Below are 15592 nucleotides of genomic sequence, written 5' to 3' on the forward strand. Positions count from 1 at the left end.
ATTCAATAAAATGCGATTTATATGTTTTATATTTATCTTCTTCATCGACATCTGCTGGATCCTCCTCTGGTTTTCTTCCCACTGAACAGTCACTGAAGCGATGGTGTGGCATTACGTTCCATCAGCCTATTTCCAGAACCCAAACACGAGGTCAGGTAAATAAAAGGAAGCGAAGCAGGGTGACGTGGCCCCAACAGATGGACTCCAGTGACAACCGCAGTATCATCTACCCTGATTCCCAGTTAACCCAGCCAGCTGTGAGCGCTGTGGTTTCATCTTGTTCAGAAGGTTTCTTCTGCAGCAGATCACATTAATCTTCGTCCAAGAGAAGCCAAACTGATCCCGATAATGACTTGATATTTGTTTTCATGCGCTTGTTTGTTGTTCTCGGCCCAGTGGCCTCCAGGGGGAACATCTGCGTGTGATGAAGTTAATTGTGTTTATGATCTGATGGTGGTTTCAATTCGATGTGTTATCATGCAGCTATCATGCAGCTGTTTGCTCGCCGATGTAAACAGCGTCTGCGACTACCGTCCCGCTCATGTAAACACCACTGCATCTGTGCTAGCTCGACTGCAGTCCAGAGTGATGAGCCGCACGGATGCCTGACATGGTTTACTGGGCTCCACAGGCGATAACGTCTGAGGACGGGGCGCAGCAGATGTTTCACATCCACCCGTCTTGTTTGGACCGACGACTTGCTGTTTACTGCAAACTAACCAGTTGAAGGCTGGCTAGAACCTTAAATGCCACTCAGCCGAGACATGTTTACCTGGAGGCGCAGGAGCAGAGGCAGTTGTGTTTGAAAAGAACCATTTAAATGGCCATTTCACATCTACTAGAGTTAATCATCCAGTCAGTCAGGAACATTGATTCATCTCTCCATCGTCTTCTAAACCTCCTGACCTGAGATTGCTCTAAACACAAACCTCAAACAGCAGCAGGGTAACAAAGTATTTTTGCTGAATTCTGATCCAGTGGAATCTCAATAAACTTACGTTTGTTTTTTCATTGATTTCTTTTTATCTTCTTCTGCTACTACTTTCACATTCAAACCTCTTTGTTTAACGTATAACAAATATGTTATTAAATGGAGTCAAATATAATGATCTGGAATAAGGATGGGCAATATGGACGAAAAAGTTATCGCGGTACATTTTGTAATTTCTGCAATAATGATAATTATCACAATAAATACATATTCATTCTAATCCATGTGTTGGACGCACTACAGTCTCTGTTGAAACTGTTTCATGATGAAACTTATGGTGGGGTTTGTCTCCAATATCATTATTTGTTCATGTTTAATTATAATAGTTAACTAAGTGTAGAGATGAGAAATTCAATGTTTCACGTCTCTGGTAGAAGCCGCTTGTGTCTGACAAACTGCTCTGCCAGTTGTATTTGGGGATTAAATGGAGCCGTCTGTCTGCTGTATCTCTTCTCTCTTAACAGTTAACTTTAACTATGGACCAGTCTAGACACATTTCTTAGATGCTATTGGAAATAATGTGAATAAATGATCATTTAGTCATATTCTATTCACCAAATCATTATACAAACTGTCAGTCCTTTGTCTTGTGTGATGAAAAACATTTTCACAATTCTCTCTCCTAAAATAGTTGTTTTTTATTGCCTTATTGAAGATTTCACGAATCCTTTGACCGCTTTACAATTTGTTGATGGTCCCTAACTGATGCCAGGTCATAGCATTAGCGCTGCCTGTGAGAGTGTGTGATCAGTGAACCCTAATGGGAGACGCAGAAGAGGACGCCGCCGCCAATACCGGAGCGGATCTCCGTCCAATATCCAACTATTTTCACCACGGTGTTTCGCCGAGGCGCCAGCGCAGTGGGAGACCTGCATGTGTTGATGTGAACCAAGGCAGACGACCGCGTCAGAGAACCTATGAGGACCACTCCATCAAATTCAATTAACACACATCCAGAGACTCAGAGTCGACCAATGTCATTATCAACAGTTCCCTGTATTAAAAATAAGTTTAAATCTACAATCATGAACCAAAGTCCACCACACTCTCCACAACTGTCACACGCCGGTGTCGGCTGTCAAATGCTGAGGGGCAGGAAAGCGCAGCGCGCTATCACTGTTCATGTACTGCATGCAAGTCCAACGCAGCGAGTGAGCCGCGTGTTTATAGGATCTATCGTGAAATGCAGAGAATGTATTTGTCGGTATATTGTGTACAGTTTGTTATCGCCCATCCCTAATCTGCAATTATTGCAAGCAGAAGAGTTCACACTGAATATATGTTGAGTTCCTGTGGCCTTACAGAAAAGTTCTCATCAGATTCGAAGGTTGTTGGATGAGCCATGTGACCATTTCATGTCTGTGATTGGCTGAACTGCTGTGCTGAAGGGACACTTTTTCCACGGCCCCACGAGCAGTATGTAATGAACAGGAGGCTGTTTCCTGTAAACAATGGTTTATATTTTTTAGGTGACATATGCAGAGCACTCTGAACAGTCTCTTGCTCTGTAACTGTAAACATTATTAATAAAAAATAATGAATGAAATCTTCCATTAAAATATAAATAAATGGAGCATTTAGCTTTACGCATGTACAGCACTATGAGCTATGGTAGAGCGCCCCAGCGCCCCCTATTGAGCAGCGGCCAGAATCCTTCTAATATTGACTCAAGAGACATCTTGCCTTTTCATTTTTGCAAAATTGACAATTATGTTTTTTTGATGTTCTGAACATGGAGTGTGGTGAGATGGTTGTGCTCGCACCTGTGTGTCTTATTGTGAAGGACTAAGTCAAAATTATGAGTTGAATATGGTTTTGATGCATTGGCATGTCTACACATTGCCGTACTGCTTTCCCCAGCCTCGCACCCAAAACATAACCATGCAAAACATATGACTTACCTTAACCGGGACTCTGAACCAAACATGCGCCCAGTTATAGTAAACTAACGTTTTAACCCTCTAAATATTGTGAGGACAGCCCAAAATGTCCTCACAAAGCAAAATGTCCTCACATGTAAGTGGCTTGTCAAGAGGAAAACATGCCCACACACACACACACACACACTCACACACACATATGGCTTTATATTTAAAATATATAGGCTGTCTAGACTGTTTCATCATCTAAAGTATAATCCATTCATTGTTGCTTGTTACGGAGTGTTTCAAATTATTATTGCAAAATGACATGTTTAGCAAATGCCCTTGAATCTTTATTTCCAGTTAAGTGATTGTCTCATTTATCTCCAAAGAGTCAGAGAGGCGTGAGAAATCAAAGAGGAAACTCATCATTCTCGAGGAGCTCCAAATGAAAGTCAGTCTTGACAGTTGTTCCCCAGCAACAGTGACTCATGCACACATGTAACTTCCAGGCTGCAGCTGCGTTAAATCTCTGTAATGTATTTGACTTTTCACACCAGCAGCGGCTGTCTTTTATCCGGAATGGTGTGTGAAACCAAGTCCTCCCGTCAGGCTCCTCATTTCCCTCTGGCAGCCGGCCAAGGTCGGGGAAAACCTGAAAGAGAAGGGGGCGGTTTAGGACCCCGACTCTACAGTCGCGTCCTGGCGGAGCGGTGGACTGTCACCTCGGCTCTTATTATAGAGCTGCTCTGTGTAGTTTGTCAAACACACACACACAATGAGAGAGAGCCTATGTGGTTACTGTAAACACTCTATCTGTGCGGACCGAACATCAAGTTCAGTAATGATGAGGTGAAGTTTAAGGAGAGGGAAACCTTGCTGCAAGCCAGGACAAGAAAGAGGCCTCATGGCATGAAACCAGCCATTATCTTGAGAACACGCGTGCATATACAGTAAATCTAATGCCTCCTCCTCTTGCAAGAAAACATCGAACGACAGTCACTCACCACAAATCGAAGCGTTAAGATGAAAGGATCGCAAATGACAACAGTGTATGTTTCTGTACCTCAGAACATGAAACATGCCTTGGTCTTGTCTGAATGGCTGCAGGTGATAGTTCAAGGTTGCGTGTTGCAACTGTGCAGCCAGTCAGATGGCGCAGATGGAGACTGTGACAGACAGTGGAGACAGTCCTGCCGGTTCATCCGGAGGCCATGTTGTTGTTGTTGAACGTCATCTTGTTTGTACTTGCTGGGGAATTAGTGGTACACAAGTACTGTGACATCAATGAGGCCACTGAAATTAGGTTCAGGTCATGAAGCAAGTCGTCTTGTGTGTTGACCAACTCATCTGAGCGCACTTGATCTGGAGTAAATTGTCCAGTGTGCTTAGATGCAAATATATTTTTAAGAATGTCATTTCAATGATAAAGGCACATTAGGCCCAAAAAATTGTGAGTTGAATGTGAACAAATATTATTATTTGACTGACTATCAATGTTTTTCATTTTCTTAATGTCTTCTGATTAATAAACACATTTTTAAAAATCTATAATCTGTTGTTTGTTTCGTTCTTTTTTACGTTTTTTTTAATCAAATGTTTACCTCCATTATATTGAATTGTTTGGTTTTCTCTTTTTATTTCTTTCTTTTATTAGGTTTCCATAGCAATAAAATGTCAACACTTTTTAAGAAGAGCAAGACCACGCCCCTTAAGAGTGCTGGTTTCTGATTGGATGAGAACGGTGCGTTCACGGTCTGCCTGCTGCTCAGGTGGAGAAAGCACCGGACACACCAACACACCATGCTGCTCCTCTACGTCGTCGGGACGGAGAGTGACGACTTCACCCACTAAATTCCCGCTGTTTGAGCTGCAGCTTAACTTTTTGGCTTTCGTTAATTTTTTTTAAGACTGAAAAAATATGAGGAAAGTGGACGGAACGCCCCTTAATTACTTCAAGCAGGACTTTATCGGGGAAAAAGTTTAACTTGCCAGTCTGGACGGATACTTTCTTTAAACGGCTCTTTTTTTGTGTCCCACCGAAAATGTTGCCTTATTCACTTCACCGTTGAACGTGTCTTGACGTGATGCGTTTAAAGGAGAGACTCCCGTTTGGATTCACGAGCTTTCTCTTTTAAATGCAAAAACTTTTATTGTGTCAAAAGAGCGAAGTATCTCACAGAAGGAGATAAGTAACTACTATGGATGTTGTTGCGTTTGAGAGCCGTGAGTCTGGACCTGCTGCTGGGATGCAGCGCGCATCTGAGCCGCGGAGTTTCACGCCACGATAGAGGAGCCGCGCTGCACCTGACCGTGAATGTAACACAGTGCTGACAGCGCCGCAAGGATTTACTATGTCCTCACTAGTGGACAGGTAAGGCTCCTCTTGCTCTACTCCTCCTGCTGGGAGTGAGTCAAGATTAATAAAAATATATTATTAATATATATTTTTCTCAGTTGTTGATTCGTTCTGCAACGGAAATGAACTTTGTGGGTTAATGAATGATTGTTTTCAGAGCATCATGATACACAGGTAAGTGACACCTGAAGGGATCCGCAACAGCTCCAGATTCCAATATGGGGTTAAAATGGACAGTTTTAGACACACCTGTTACAAATCAGTGATGGGCTCCCTGGGAGTCTCCTAATTCTTGAATGAATTTGAAATCCTCTACTTTAAAAATTGCTTGTTTCTTTGGCTGCTTAGGTATGTACTTGTTTTGCTCTGTACAGTGACAGGAATCTGAAACGTTTTTCTCAATTAAATAAATAAAATGAATGTCATTTATGGATTAGGGATGCGTGAAATTAATAGTTGAACTGTTGAATCAACACACTCAGACTTTCACAGTTTGCATCCAACTTCACCGCAACACCAAAGAAAGTCACAGCAGCAGAGCGTGTAGTCACCTGTGTGTTTTCCATGAGGCAACCGTTAATTCTGTGACATTGCTACTCCTGGCTCTTCATTCCATCCATTCAGCTCCACCAACCTTTATCTGGTGAATGTCAGGCGCTATAAATACTCCGCTCATATTTGATCCAGTTTCATCCCGGCACCAGCTAACACACTCGAGGAGCAGCTGAAAGTCTGTTCCTTTGCTCGCAGATCCCGTGAATTATGTATGTGGAGGCAATAAAGGACCATTTTTTTGGGCCATGTGTGAAGTTGAGCTCTTGTGAAGAACATCTCTAAAGTCACTTCACTTCAATTGTGAACATTTATGGGTTGAATTTGAAGTGTCAAAGGAAGTGTGGGAGGTCATCTCTCAGATGTCAGAAAGAGGGAGGTTTGCTAAGGGCACTGTTCTGTCTACTTTTAGAAGAATGTTTGGGAACGAGCCACCAGCACCGTGAACAGATTTAATCTACTTACCATGGAACACTGGGCTTATAGCTTCAAAACAAGGACTGTAATTTACAGGTGATGATGTCACTGTTCCCTGCAGCGAGGAATTTCAATCCCCTTTCCTCCCTGTGGATGTGAACTGGGAACGCGGCAGAGGAACAACAGTGTGTTTAGAAGAACGTGTTCCAGTACTATGCAAGTCATTCCTGTAGGATTGCTGAAGTATTTCCTCTTAACGTGTCAGACATAATGTAATGTTGAAGTAAGATCTTTCATCCAAAGTTAATTTGTCGCAGAGCAGGAAGGGACATTCTATAACCAGCTCCAGATGCAAACACATCTGTTTGATTTGCTGCTTGAAGGTGTTGGCGCAACGCATACAACTGTGTTGTGTGTTTCTCATCATCGGCGCAGCAGGTCCACACTGTCGCTAATATCTCAATTAGAATGAAGCGCATGAAGGCTGCTCTGGAATTTCTGATCATCAATATAAATATCCAGAAAGTAGGAAGATGTAAAGCTCCAACGATGGTGGTGTTGGAGCGCTTGATGCAAGCTTCATAACCAGCTGCTCCGTTGTTGAACCTACTTAGTGTGAAGAGAATAAGATATGCTTTGACTTCTGAGTGCTGCATTTGTTCACAGCTCCAACCCTTAGGTCTGATACACCAGGGCAATATTGTGATGCAAGTTTTAAAAGTGTTGTTCCAAGTTCCTGCAACTAGAGTTGATACAAAACATGTCATAGCCAGCAGCAACACCAGTTACCAGTGACCAGACAGATTGCCTGCACTAAGCGATAACCAATTGAACTTGTGTTCTCAGAGTCATCTGAGCTCAAAATGGTCTTGTTAGCAGTGTCCTTCACAGACTTTTAAGTACCCTTATGAAGGTAGTGGGATTCCAGTTGGGTGGGTAAGTCTCTTCCAGGTGGAGGAGTTCAAGCATCTCTGAGTCTTGCTCACTGTTGTTAGAGGAAGGATTGGAGCATCAGGTGCTTTCATTGATCAGTACAGCGTCTTCAGTCAGAGCTGGACCCAGGAGGATTGGTCAGCCAGGTACAGCTGTTTGCGGTGGCTCTATGATGCTTGATGGATGTCTCCTCACTTGGGCTGCTGTCTGGTGTGGTGCTTCAGTTATGTCCAACTTGGGTGTGACTCAGAGCAGATGGAGTTGGGAACGCCTCACTCTTCCCAAACTAGGACACTTGTGTTGGAAGTCTGGGACTCATTTGGAATTAGTTCGGCTCGGTTGACATCATTACCGCTGCCTTAGAGGTTGTGTGATAAATGCTCTTTTTTGTCTCTGAGTTATGTGGAATTATGTAAATGCAGTTGTGCCATTTGGTGCAAAGGCGTCAGAGCTCTTCGTTTTTTGTGCCATGAGCTGACACAGTTCTTCAATCATAAAAGCTATTTAATAGCTTTGAATGTAAGCTTGCTTTTTACCGTTTTATTTCCTCACAGAGCAGCTCTAGATTGGGTTCACATATTAGAATGCTGTGATGTAATTTCAACTGCTTATGATGGAGGGTAACGGACCGGAGACAGATTTGAGGGTCTGAGTATTAAAAAAAACCTGAGCTTTGAGACAAAGCGCATCCTTGAAGCCCGTCACCTCCTGGCGCCTCCGTCATCCAGGTCGTCATGGGTTTAACGGTTTGTAACCAGGACTTGGCTGGAGCTTCTGAAAGATGTTTCAACTCGAATCCAAAAATGTCATCAGCTCTAACTAACTAGATCCATGTTGACATGTCATGTGCATGATCCCATCAGCGGAGGTTGAAGTGAGTAAAGCCTTTGAAGAGAGAAAGAGTCCCAGTATCACTTGCGTGCATCTTAGCACGTAGCACATCTTGCAAGAGGTACTGAGGGGCTTCGCTTCATTCAAAGTGGCTGCGAAAAGATAATCTCATAATCCCTGAGGTATGACGTTGCGCAAAGTTTGTCCTCCCTGTCGCACTGAGGGTGAAGGGATGTGAAAGGAAGCAAAGTGGAGGGAATTGAGCAACAGTCTAGACAGTTTGGCGACAGGAGAAAAAAAAAAACGTGATGTGCCTGTCTCTGTGTGGTTAAAACTTTGTTTTCGGTCAAATGCTGCTCCTCGTCATCGAGTGGAGCAGCTGCAGCCTAACAAAGAATCTTCCACCGGTGCTCAAAGAAACTTGTGAATGACTCCTCTCGGGGGCCACGGAGGCCTGATTGTGTTGACTGCATTCATACGTGCCGCAGATCGAGAGGTCACTGTGGTCCGCAGATCCGATGTCCAACATCTGTGAAAGCTTGTGTCAAATGATTCAGTCCTGTGTTCCATATAACCATCAGACCCTCCGCTAAGCCGTCCTAAACTCCGGGCGGGTCAAAGCTGACTCTCAATGAGAGAGTTCAGAGGTCGAGACCTACCTCTGTTTGGGACAACAGCTTTGCTTTTCCAGACCCAGTGGGCTCGCTGATGGTTGTTAGAAGGACGTCTGCGGGTCACCATGCAGAAACACTTAAGACCAAGATCCCACATGGGAACTCGGTCAGGTGTTTCCAGCGTGGATGTGACTCACACCTTTTGTAGGGTCAAAGGACACATTCCCACATGCAGGTTGTTCCAGAGCGCAGGCCCTTAATAGCGGCAGTGTAATTGCGTGATAACAACGTGAAGGGGTTGTTTATTTGTGCAGGGTGTGTGTGTGCGCGACTGTCGGGGTGTGTCATACTCAGGGTTTGTGAGTTCAACCTCCAGTGAAGCTGCTTTTTGTTGTGGAGAAAGATGGGATCATCCAGTTCTGACTGATGTGTCTCTAGAGGTGCGGTTAAAACGCAAGTGCGAGAGGAGGGAGAGACGCCATCAGGTGTCCTTTAACCATTTTACCTGGACAAGTCAGCCCCATTTTTGAATCAGATTTCGACCAACTGAATTCATTACTTGTGGTTTAGGCTTTTTGGAAACCAGAAATAACTAACAATTAAATTCACATTTCCCAGGATGTTTGCCAGTCAGAAAACAAAGTAAAACAAACCTCAACCCTAAGTTAACAGTTAGGTGTTGGTTGGGAAATGCCAGCTACAGCTATATGTATAATAAACAACTTTTATAGACCATTTCCCACCCAGTGCCTCGTAGCTATTCACTCCTGTTCCACAATATAGGCTTAATGAGAGCCGGGGAGGCGGGCCGACCCCTGTCACCTCTGGAAGGGCCCCTGCGGTGAGGGGGCCAATCAGTCAGTGACCAGAACTGCTCTCTTTTCATGTTCACTGACAGAAATCAAAGGTCAAGCAAAACTCTGGAAAATGACTTCATCTTTTAGATAAATACTTGAAATGAAGTGGATTACTTCTGTCTGCGGAATCATCCCATTCACCGCATTTGGGAGCAGTTGAATGGTCTGTGCCAAGAGTCAAACTGAGCCCCTTTTTTGACAGTTAGTAAACAAGCAGCACTGTTGACCTTTTGATAATTTTGGATGCTGTTTTCTCCGACGCGATGGAGGATTCAAAACTAGATCTCATTAAGACGCTGGTACTGGCAAGGGAGTACCCCTCCTTAAATGTGGACCACCTAGTTTAATCTGCAGTATGTCTGTTGGGCTTGGATCTTCTGACTGGTTTGTCTTAGATGAAAGGAGCCACCCCCTCCTCTCTTATCTCTGTCTGTTTTGGTCAAGATGACCTTCCTGTGAAATGACTTCCTATGTGTTGCCAAAAAGGAAGCTTGCGGTTTTAAGGGCTTGGCTGCTCAGTGGACTGTGAGGGAGATGTGTATCGTATAATTGGTGCGATGACTACTGAGTTGGGAAGCGGCCAACGCCGGAAACCTACAGTGTGCATTGTGTTGACGTCGCATGGGGTGATATGATAAAGAGAGAGGTAAATGCATTGCTGGATGGAACTGTAAATCCATGAGTAAGACGGTGTCTGTCAGAGAAGCAGTGGGAGGGTTTAAGGTTTAAGGAGAAGGGTTTTCCGGGAATCGCTGTCACTTCTGAGAACCTCCACTTTAACTTTGATGAGTCAACGTGGAGAGAAGCGGTGACTTTAAAAGATCAACATGGTTCTGACTCAGAGCTGCAATCATGTTATGAAGACGTCTGCCATGTTGTTTTTACTTATTGCTTCCTGTCTGACGGAACATCTGGCATTGAGGACAGTAAATTATTGATGCAATCTTTTCGAGTTAGCTGATGTTTTAGCTGTGTTTCTGTGCTAGGTAGAGGTGTGCGATGGCGACAGAGCAGATGTTTCTAAAACTTGTTTCAAAAGTCAAAGGCAGCAGAACTGGCTGACTCAGGTTAGGAGACAAAGGTTTGGGGGCCAGACTCAAATGGCACCAAGAGAGGAGTGACAGTGGACTTGTCGGAATGTTAAGGAACCCAGGGACCAGGCAAAAGACAACCAATACAATTCATGCATATGGTGAAGGAGGACATGAAGAGGATTGCAGTGTCTTCAAGGAAGCTTAACTTGCTATGGAGGATTTCAGACCAGCTACTTTATCAATAAATCAAATCATTTTTTTTTCTGAAGAGTGGTCATTTCTTGAGAAGGAATTAGCAAGATTCACACAAACCATGCTGTTCATCTCTTAGCTCACGACACAGTTTTTGACGTGACTGTAAGATGATAGTGACGGAAGGAAAAAAGTGGAATATATTTTGAATGAAAATGAATTTTGAATGAAGAACTACATTCAGGTTTAACATGGAAAAGTGAGAATAGACCATTTCCTCTGCGGCAGGTTTGAAGCAGAAGCCCATCCATTGTTTTTTGTGGCGCAGACTCCCATCACGTTCTCACGTGGGCCCTCCTTCCACTTATTCATGACATGGCGTTAACCGTAAACTGTACATTGGTGTCTGATGTGGGGAAACTTCATGTGGTGAGGAACTTAGATTATTTTCCCTTGGGTAGTGGTAATAAGCTCATGATGATATTGGTACAGTATAATGATCCGTGGGTTCTGGGCTTCACAGTAGCATCTGTGTTTATTTGTAGAGCTAGTGAGCTTCCGTCTGCGGTCGACGTCAATCAAGTCTTCTTGTGAGCACAAAATTAACAGCAATTATTCTGTTTATTTTCTGTGCCTCGTGTGTGCAGGAAGTTCACTCTGTGCCAGACTCTGACCTTCGTCCTGCTGCTGCTCGCCCCGGCCTGCTCCTCCTCCTCCTCACAGAGAGTAAGTAGCCCACAGACACCGTGACCTTCAACAGTCACATGGAAACGCATCATTTTCATTTTGCCGGATTCTCTTAAAGTGGCACTCATAATTGCTCTGTCACCTCCTCCAAACCTCCTCCAAAAATCTTTTTAAAATAAGGGATGTGTTGGTCATATATCTCACTGTTATTAAGTGAAGAGGTGATTTTATTTGATCCGTGATTTGTGACTCCACGTTCTCCACCGATAGAGTTGCAGTGTTGTAGTGACCTTTCATATTGTCCTGTCTGGTGAACCGTGTGCGATACCATTGGAAAAAGATTTTGAGCCCAAATTGACTGACTATTGTTGCATAACAAAAAATATAACAACACAACTGTGCAAAATATTTATCTTATGATTAAAGATTAACTATCTAACTCTTTTTTATAGTAATAGATTAACAGAACTGACTTTTATAAAAGCAACTCTAGAATCATGGAAGACGTGTGTTTGAACGCTGCGTCCATCTGAACAGAGAAATAAAGATATAATATATACATTTGCAGAAATAACCCCTGAAATATTCACCACTTATCCACTCTCAACATATTTCTTGGGATGGATTTCATCAGGTTATTTATTTCAGTCCCTTCTCTGTTTATTTTTGACTTTTAGCAACCCATTTGACAAATATATCAAGGAGTAGCTGTCAGGATCTGACCTTTGACCTCGGGTAACCCAAGGCTGTTTCTGATTTTTCACCTTTCACTCTTTCATCCGTCCAACAGAGTTAATTGCTGTAATTTGTGCTGCTGACTAAATGGAGCTAATTTGGATAATAAGGCGGCTTCAGCTGTGAGCGAGCGGCTGGTCAGGTCCTGCAGGGAGTTGATTCGATTGTTTTTGCAGCCCGTTTATCTTCTGTGGGTGTTTTGTCTTGGGAGTGTGTGATTGCCGCTGCACCGCCGTCTATCTTTCATCACTGTTTGCCCTGTCGTCAGGGAGACGGCTCCCCTGAGGCCCCGTGCGGAATATCCAGACACAGAGACGGGACACGGGACATCAAACCCAAGAATGTCCTATTGACTCGATGCACTCGAGACACATCCGTCAGTGACTGATGGAAACACTTTTGCTCAGATGACGGATGAACAGGAAGTAAGATTGAGATGCTGCATCTGCAGCTCGATGGGTAATAGCGATAAGATGAAGCAGTTTTTAAAATTATTATTTATTTATTTAATTGATGCGGATGATGAGATGGAAATATTAACTGAGTTTAACTTGGCTGTGACAGAAAAGCAAACATCTGTGGCTGCAGTTAGGAGAAACTAGTATGGCGCTTTCTGGTGAGGGTTCAAACAGATTCTTAGTGTTAGTTGAGTACACTACTCTAGTTCGGACTACTTGCTGTATGTACAGAAGTAAAAGGTCCTGGAAAGTGGTTTTTATTAGCCAGCCAAAATCCGCTCTGGTAAAAATGACCCTTGAGAGTTTAGATTTGAGGACACATTAAGAACTACTACATATCTAATGTAAGTGAAGTATAACCTGTACCTGTGTGACTGGCACCATCTCCGTTCCCGTTTTCGATGATGTTCGCTTTGGCACGACTTTTTTCCTGATTGAAGGAAACACAATTACAGGTCAAAAGTGTCACAATAAAGGCCCATTTATGCTCCCTTTATGTACGAAACTGTACCCGTCCGTTTCAAATGTTGTTACCGTCACCGCTCACATACTTCCATGCGTTATTATTATTGTATAGTATTATTATAGTATGGCTCTTCGACAATATATCCACCAGAAGGAGCAGCCCAGAGTCAAAAGTCTATGACAACAACAAACACCAAAACAAACATGGCGACTGTGGAAGAAGCATTGATAACTGTAATGCACCACTTGCACAAAAGAGGAAAGGCAGGTAGCGTTGTAGGTGGCGGTGGACGGTGAGGCTGTTAAATATATCGTGACTGGAGGACGGAGAATTTCCTCCATTGTTATGTCTTCTTCATGTCTCACTAGAGCTACATATCAGGTAGCAACAGCAACGCTGCTTCTCACGATTTCCGGTGCTGCTGCTCTGTTTGATTCATATCCGTAAGGTTTATGGAAACGGGCAGAAATACGGATGAAATGAACGCACGGACAGAAGGCTCCGTCCATATCTGGTTTCGTACGTGACGTTGAGCATAAATGTGCCATGAAAGCATGGAGCTAGTGGTGCAATGTGTGATGTACTGTTCAAGTGCACTTAATGTGTGTGTTCAACTGGTAGATTGCAGTGTGCTGTCTCTGCTGCATCTATTCGTCTGATGCAGAGAATATATATATATATCGATTACTGCAATTATGTAGTGGAGTCAACATACTGTGCAAAATGTCTTTGCGTAATTCCACTAAAACACAAAGTAGTATTCAAGCGCAGTAGTGACGCATTCGTATCATGTTAATATTCCACATCATGTAACTAGTCAGTTGCTGTCATGAAGAGTTCACTCATTTGTACCTTGAGGCCTTCAGGTGGTTTTATTCAGCTGACAAACTGACCAGGATGGCAGGTTCTGTCCTTGGATGTGAATGAACCCAGACCTTTACCGTCTCATTCCTGGAGCTGGGAGCTCGATAACCTCCTGTGAATATCGCATTGTTAACGGTGTCCCACAACCTGGTCCGGGTCTTGATCTTTGAACCTGTTTTCGCTGTCCTTTCATCGTATGTGGTCTGTTTTTCTTTTTTTCCCTGTTAATTCTCAAATATTTCTGCTAATGTAAAGCGGAAGGGTTTACTTCAGAGGTCAGAAGTCATTTTCATTCATGTAGAATGGATGGTCACCTGATCTCCAGCTGTTATCAACGCGAATTCGACCGGCGGCTAACACTAATGAGGGGAACCTGAGGCGACCCTGCCAGCCAATATGATGCAAACTCACAGCAAAGGTCAGCTGCAGCCCGTGTATGGGTGTGTGTGCCGGCAGCACAGTTCAAGTTTACATGTTGAATGTAAGGAACCTCATTTGATATTCTGTTGGACTGTGGGGGGGAAACTAGAGTGCAGTGAAAAAACCTTTGCAAGCAGTGGCAGAGCATATCAACTCCACAGAGGAGAGCACATATCTCAGGGCGACCCCTAGACTGATCGGTGTCAGAGTTCAACTGAGAATCAAACTTAAAAATCAAATGGGACAACAGTGATGCCCAAGGAGCAGATCTCCAATTTGTTTCCGATGATCTCACCCCCCTCCAGCTGATACACTTGAGCCTGTGTACAAGTTTGTGAGTCAGATGAGGCGCTGCCAGTTTCCCTGGTCCTCCAGGGAATAAACTCAGGAATGTGTATGAGGAGTGTCATTTCTTCTTCTCACTTTTTTTGTTTTGTCTGAGATGATCCCGTCGCGCCAGGCTCGCCGGGTTGATTTCATACCCCGGTGACTCCTCAAATAGGTTTTATTGCCCGGAACATTCTTGGCTGTGATTTTCTTTTTTTTAGCTTCAATAGCTGCTTCCCATGAAACATGTTTTCTTCCTCTCACAAGTTAAATCCTGCTGCTCGTGCAGTTCCTTGTATTTTTGCACGCACACACTCACACATGCGCACACGCATAATGTTACCTTAAGTCCTGCCAACAGTTGCCATTTGCTGCCTGGCAGCTTGAAACAGGAAGAAAGCAACTCTAGAACTGTAAAATGTTCATCCTGCTGGGTGCTGAGCTGCTTGTGGTCCAAACAGAACTAGCGAACTATCCTAAAACCTCAGAATGAATTATTCAGGTCAGCTTTTCCATCTTCCCACTTGTTTACCTCTGCACTATAGCTACGCTATAGTTTGTCATGAGTTTTAAAGAAGATGTTCCCTGTCTGTCTCAGTCGTCCTGGAGACCTGTGCGGGCTCACTCTGGTGAAGCGGCGTCCAGCAGACTGACTCGTGTGCGCCGGCAGCTGCACTTGAGGAATGAATGGGCCAGCTGGAGCGGCTGGTCGGTGTGCTCTCGCACTTGTGGCTCGGGAGCATCAGTGCGGATGAGAACTTGTGTAACCAGGTGAGATGAGGCAGCAGGATCTCCTCTTTATTTACAGCTCAGTTCATTTACTAATCAACTCTCTGTAGAAACAAGTCTGACGGTTGTTGCTTCACCACTGGAGAACGACAATTGCTTTACACACTCACTTTGAGTTGGAGAGTCATAGTGGAAAGGTCAAGTTTGTGTTGAGGTCTTTTTTGTAAACATGTAGACAAGGCTGTGGGAGAACCATCATGACCA

At 43.8% G+C, this 15592-nt stretch overlaps 1 protein-coding gene across 1 annotated transcript in view; it reads left to right on the forward strand.

Annotated features, from left to right (window-relative positions):
- The first annotated feature begins 4640 nt into the window (after positions 1-4640).
- adamtsl5 (ADAMTS like 5) overlaps positions 4641-15592 on the forward strand; it is a 29682-nt gene continuing 18730 nt past the window's right edge. Inside the window, exons 1-3 of the mRNA XM_053865092.1 lie at positions 4641-5227; positions 11290-11368; positions 15198-15370. Of these exons, the coding sequence (XP_053721067.1) occupies positions 5208-5227; positions 11290-11368; positions 15198-15370 (272 nt within the window). The 5' untranslated portion in view covers positions 4641-5207. The remainder of the gene's footprint in view (positions 5228-11289; positions 11369-15197; positions 15371-15592) is intronic.

Source organism: Synchiropus splendidus, chromosome 5 (assembly GCF_027744825.2).
Source record: "Synchiropus splendidus isolate RoL2022-P1 chromosome 5, RoL_Sspl_1.0, whole genome shotgun sequence".
Taxonomy (NCBI): Eukaryota; Metazoa; Chordata; class Actinopteri; order Syngnathiformes; family Callionymidae; genus Synchiropus; species Synchiropus splendidus.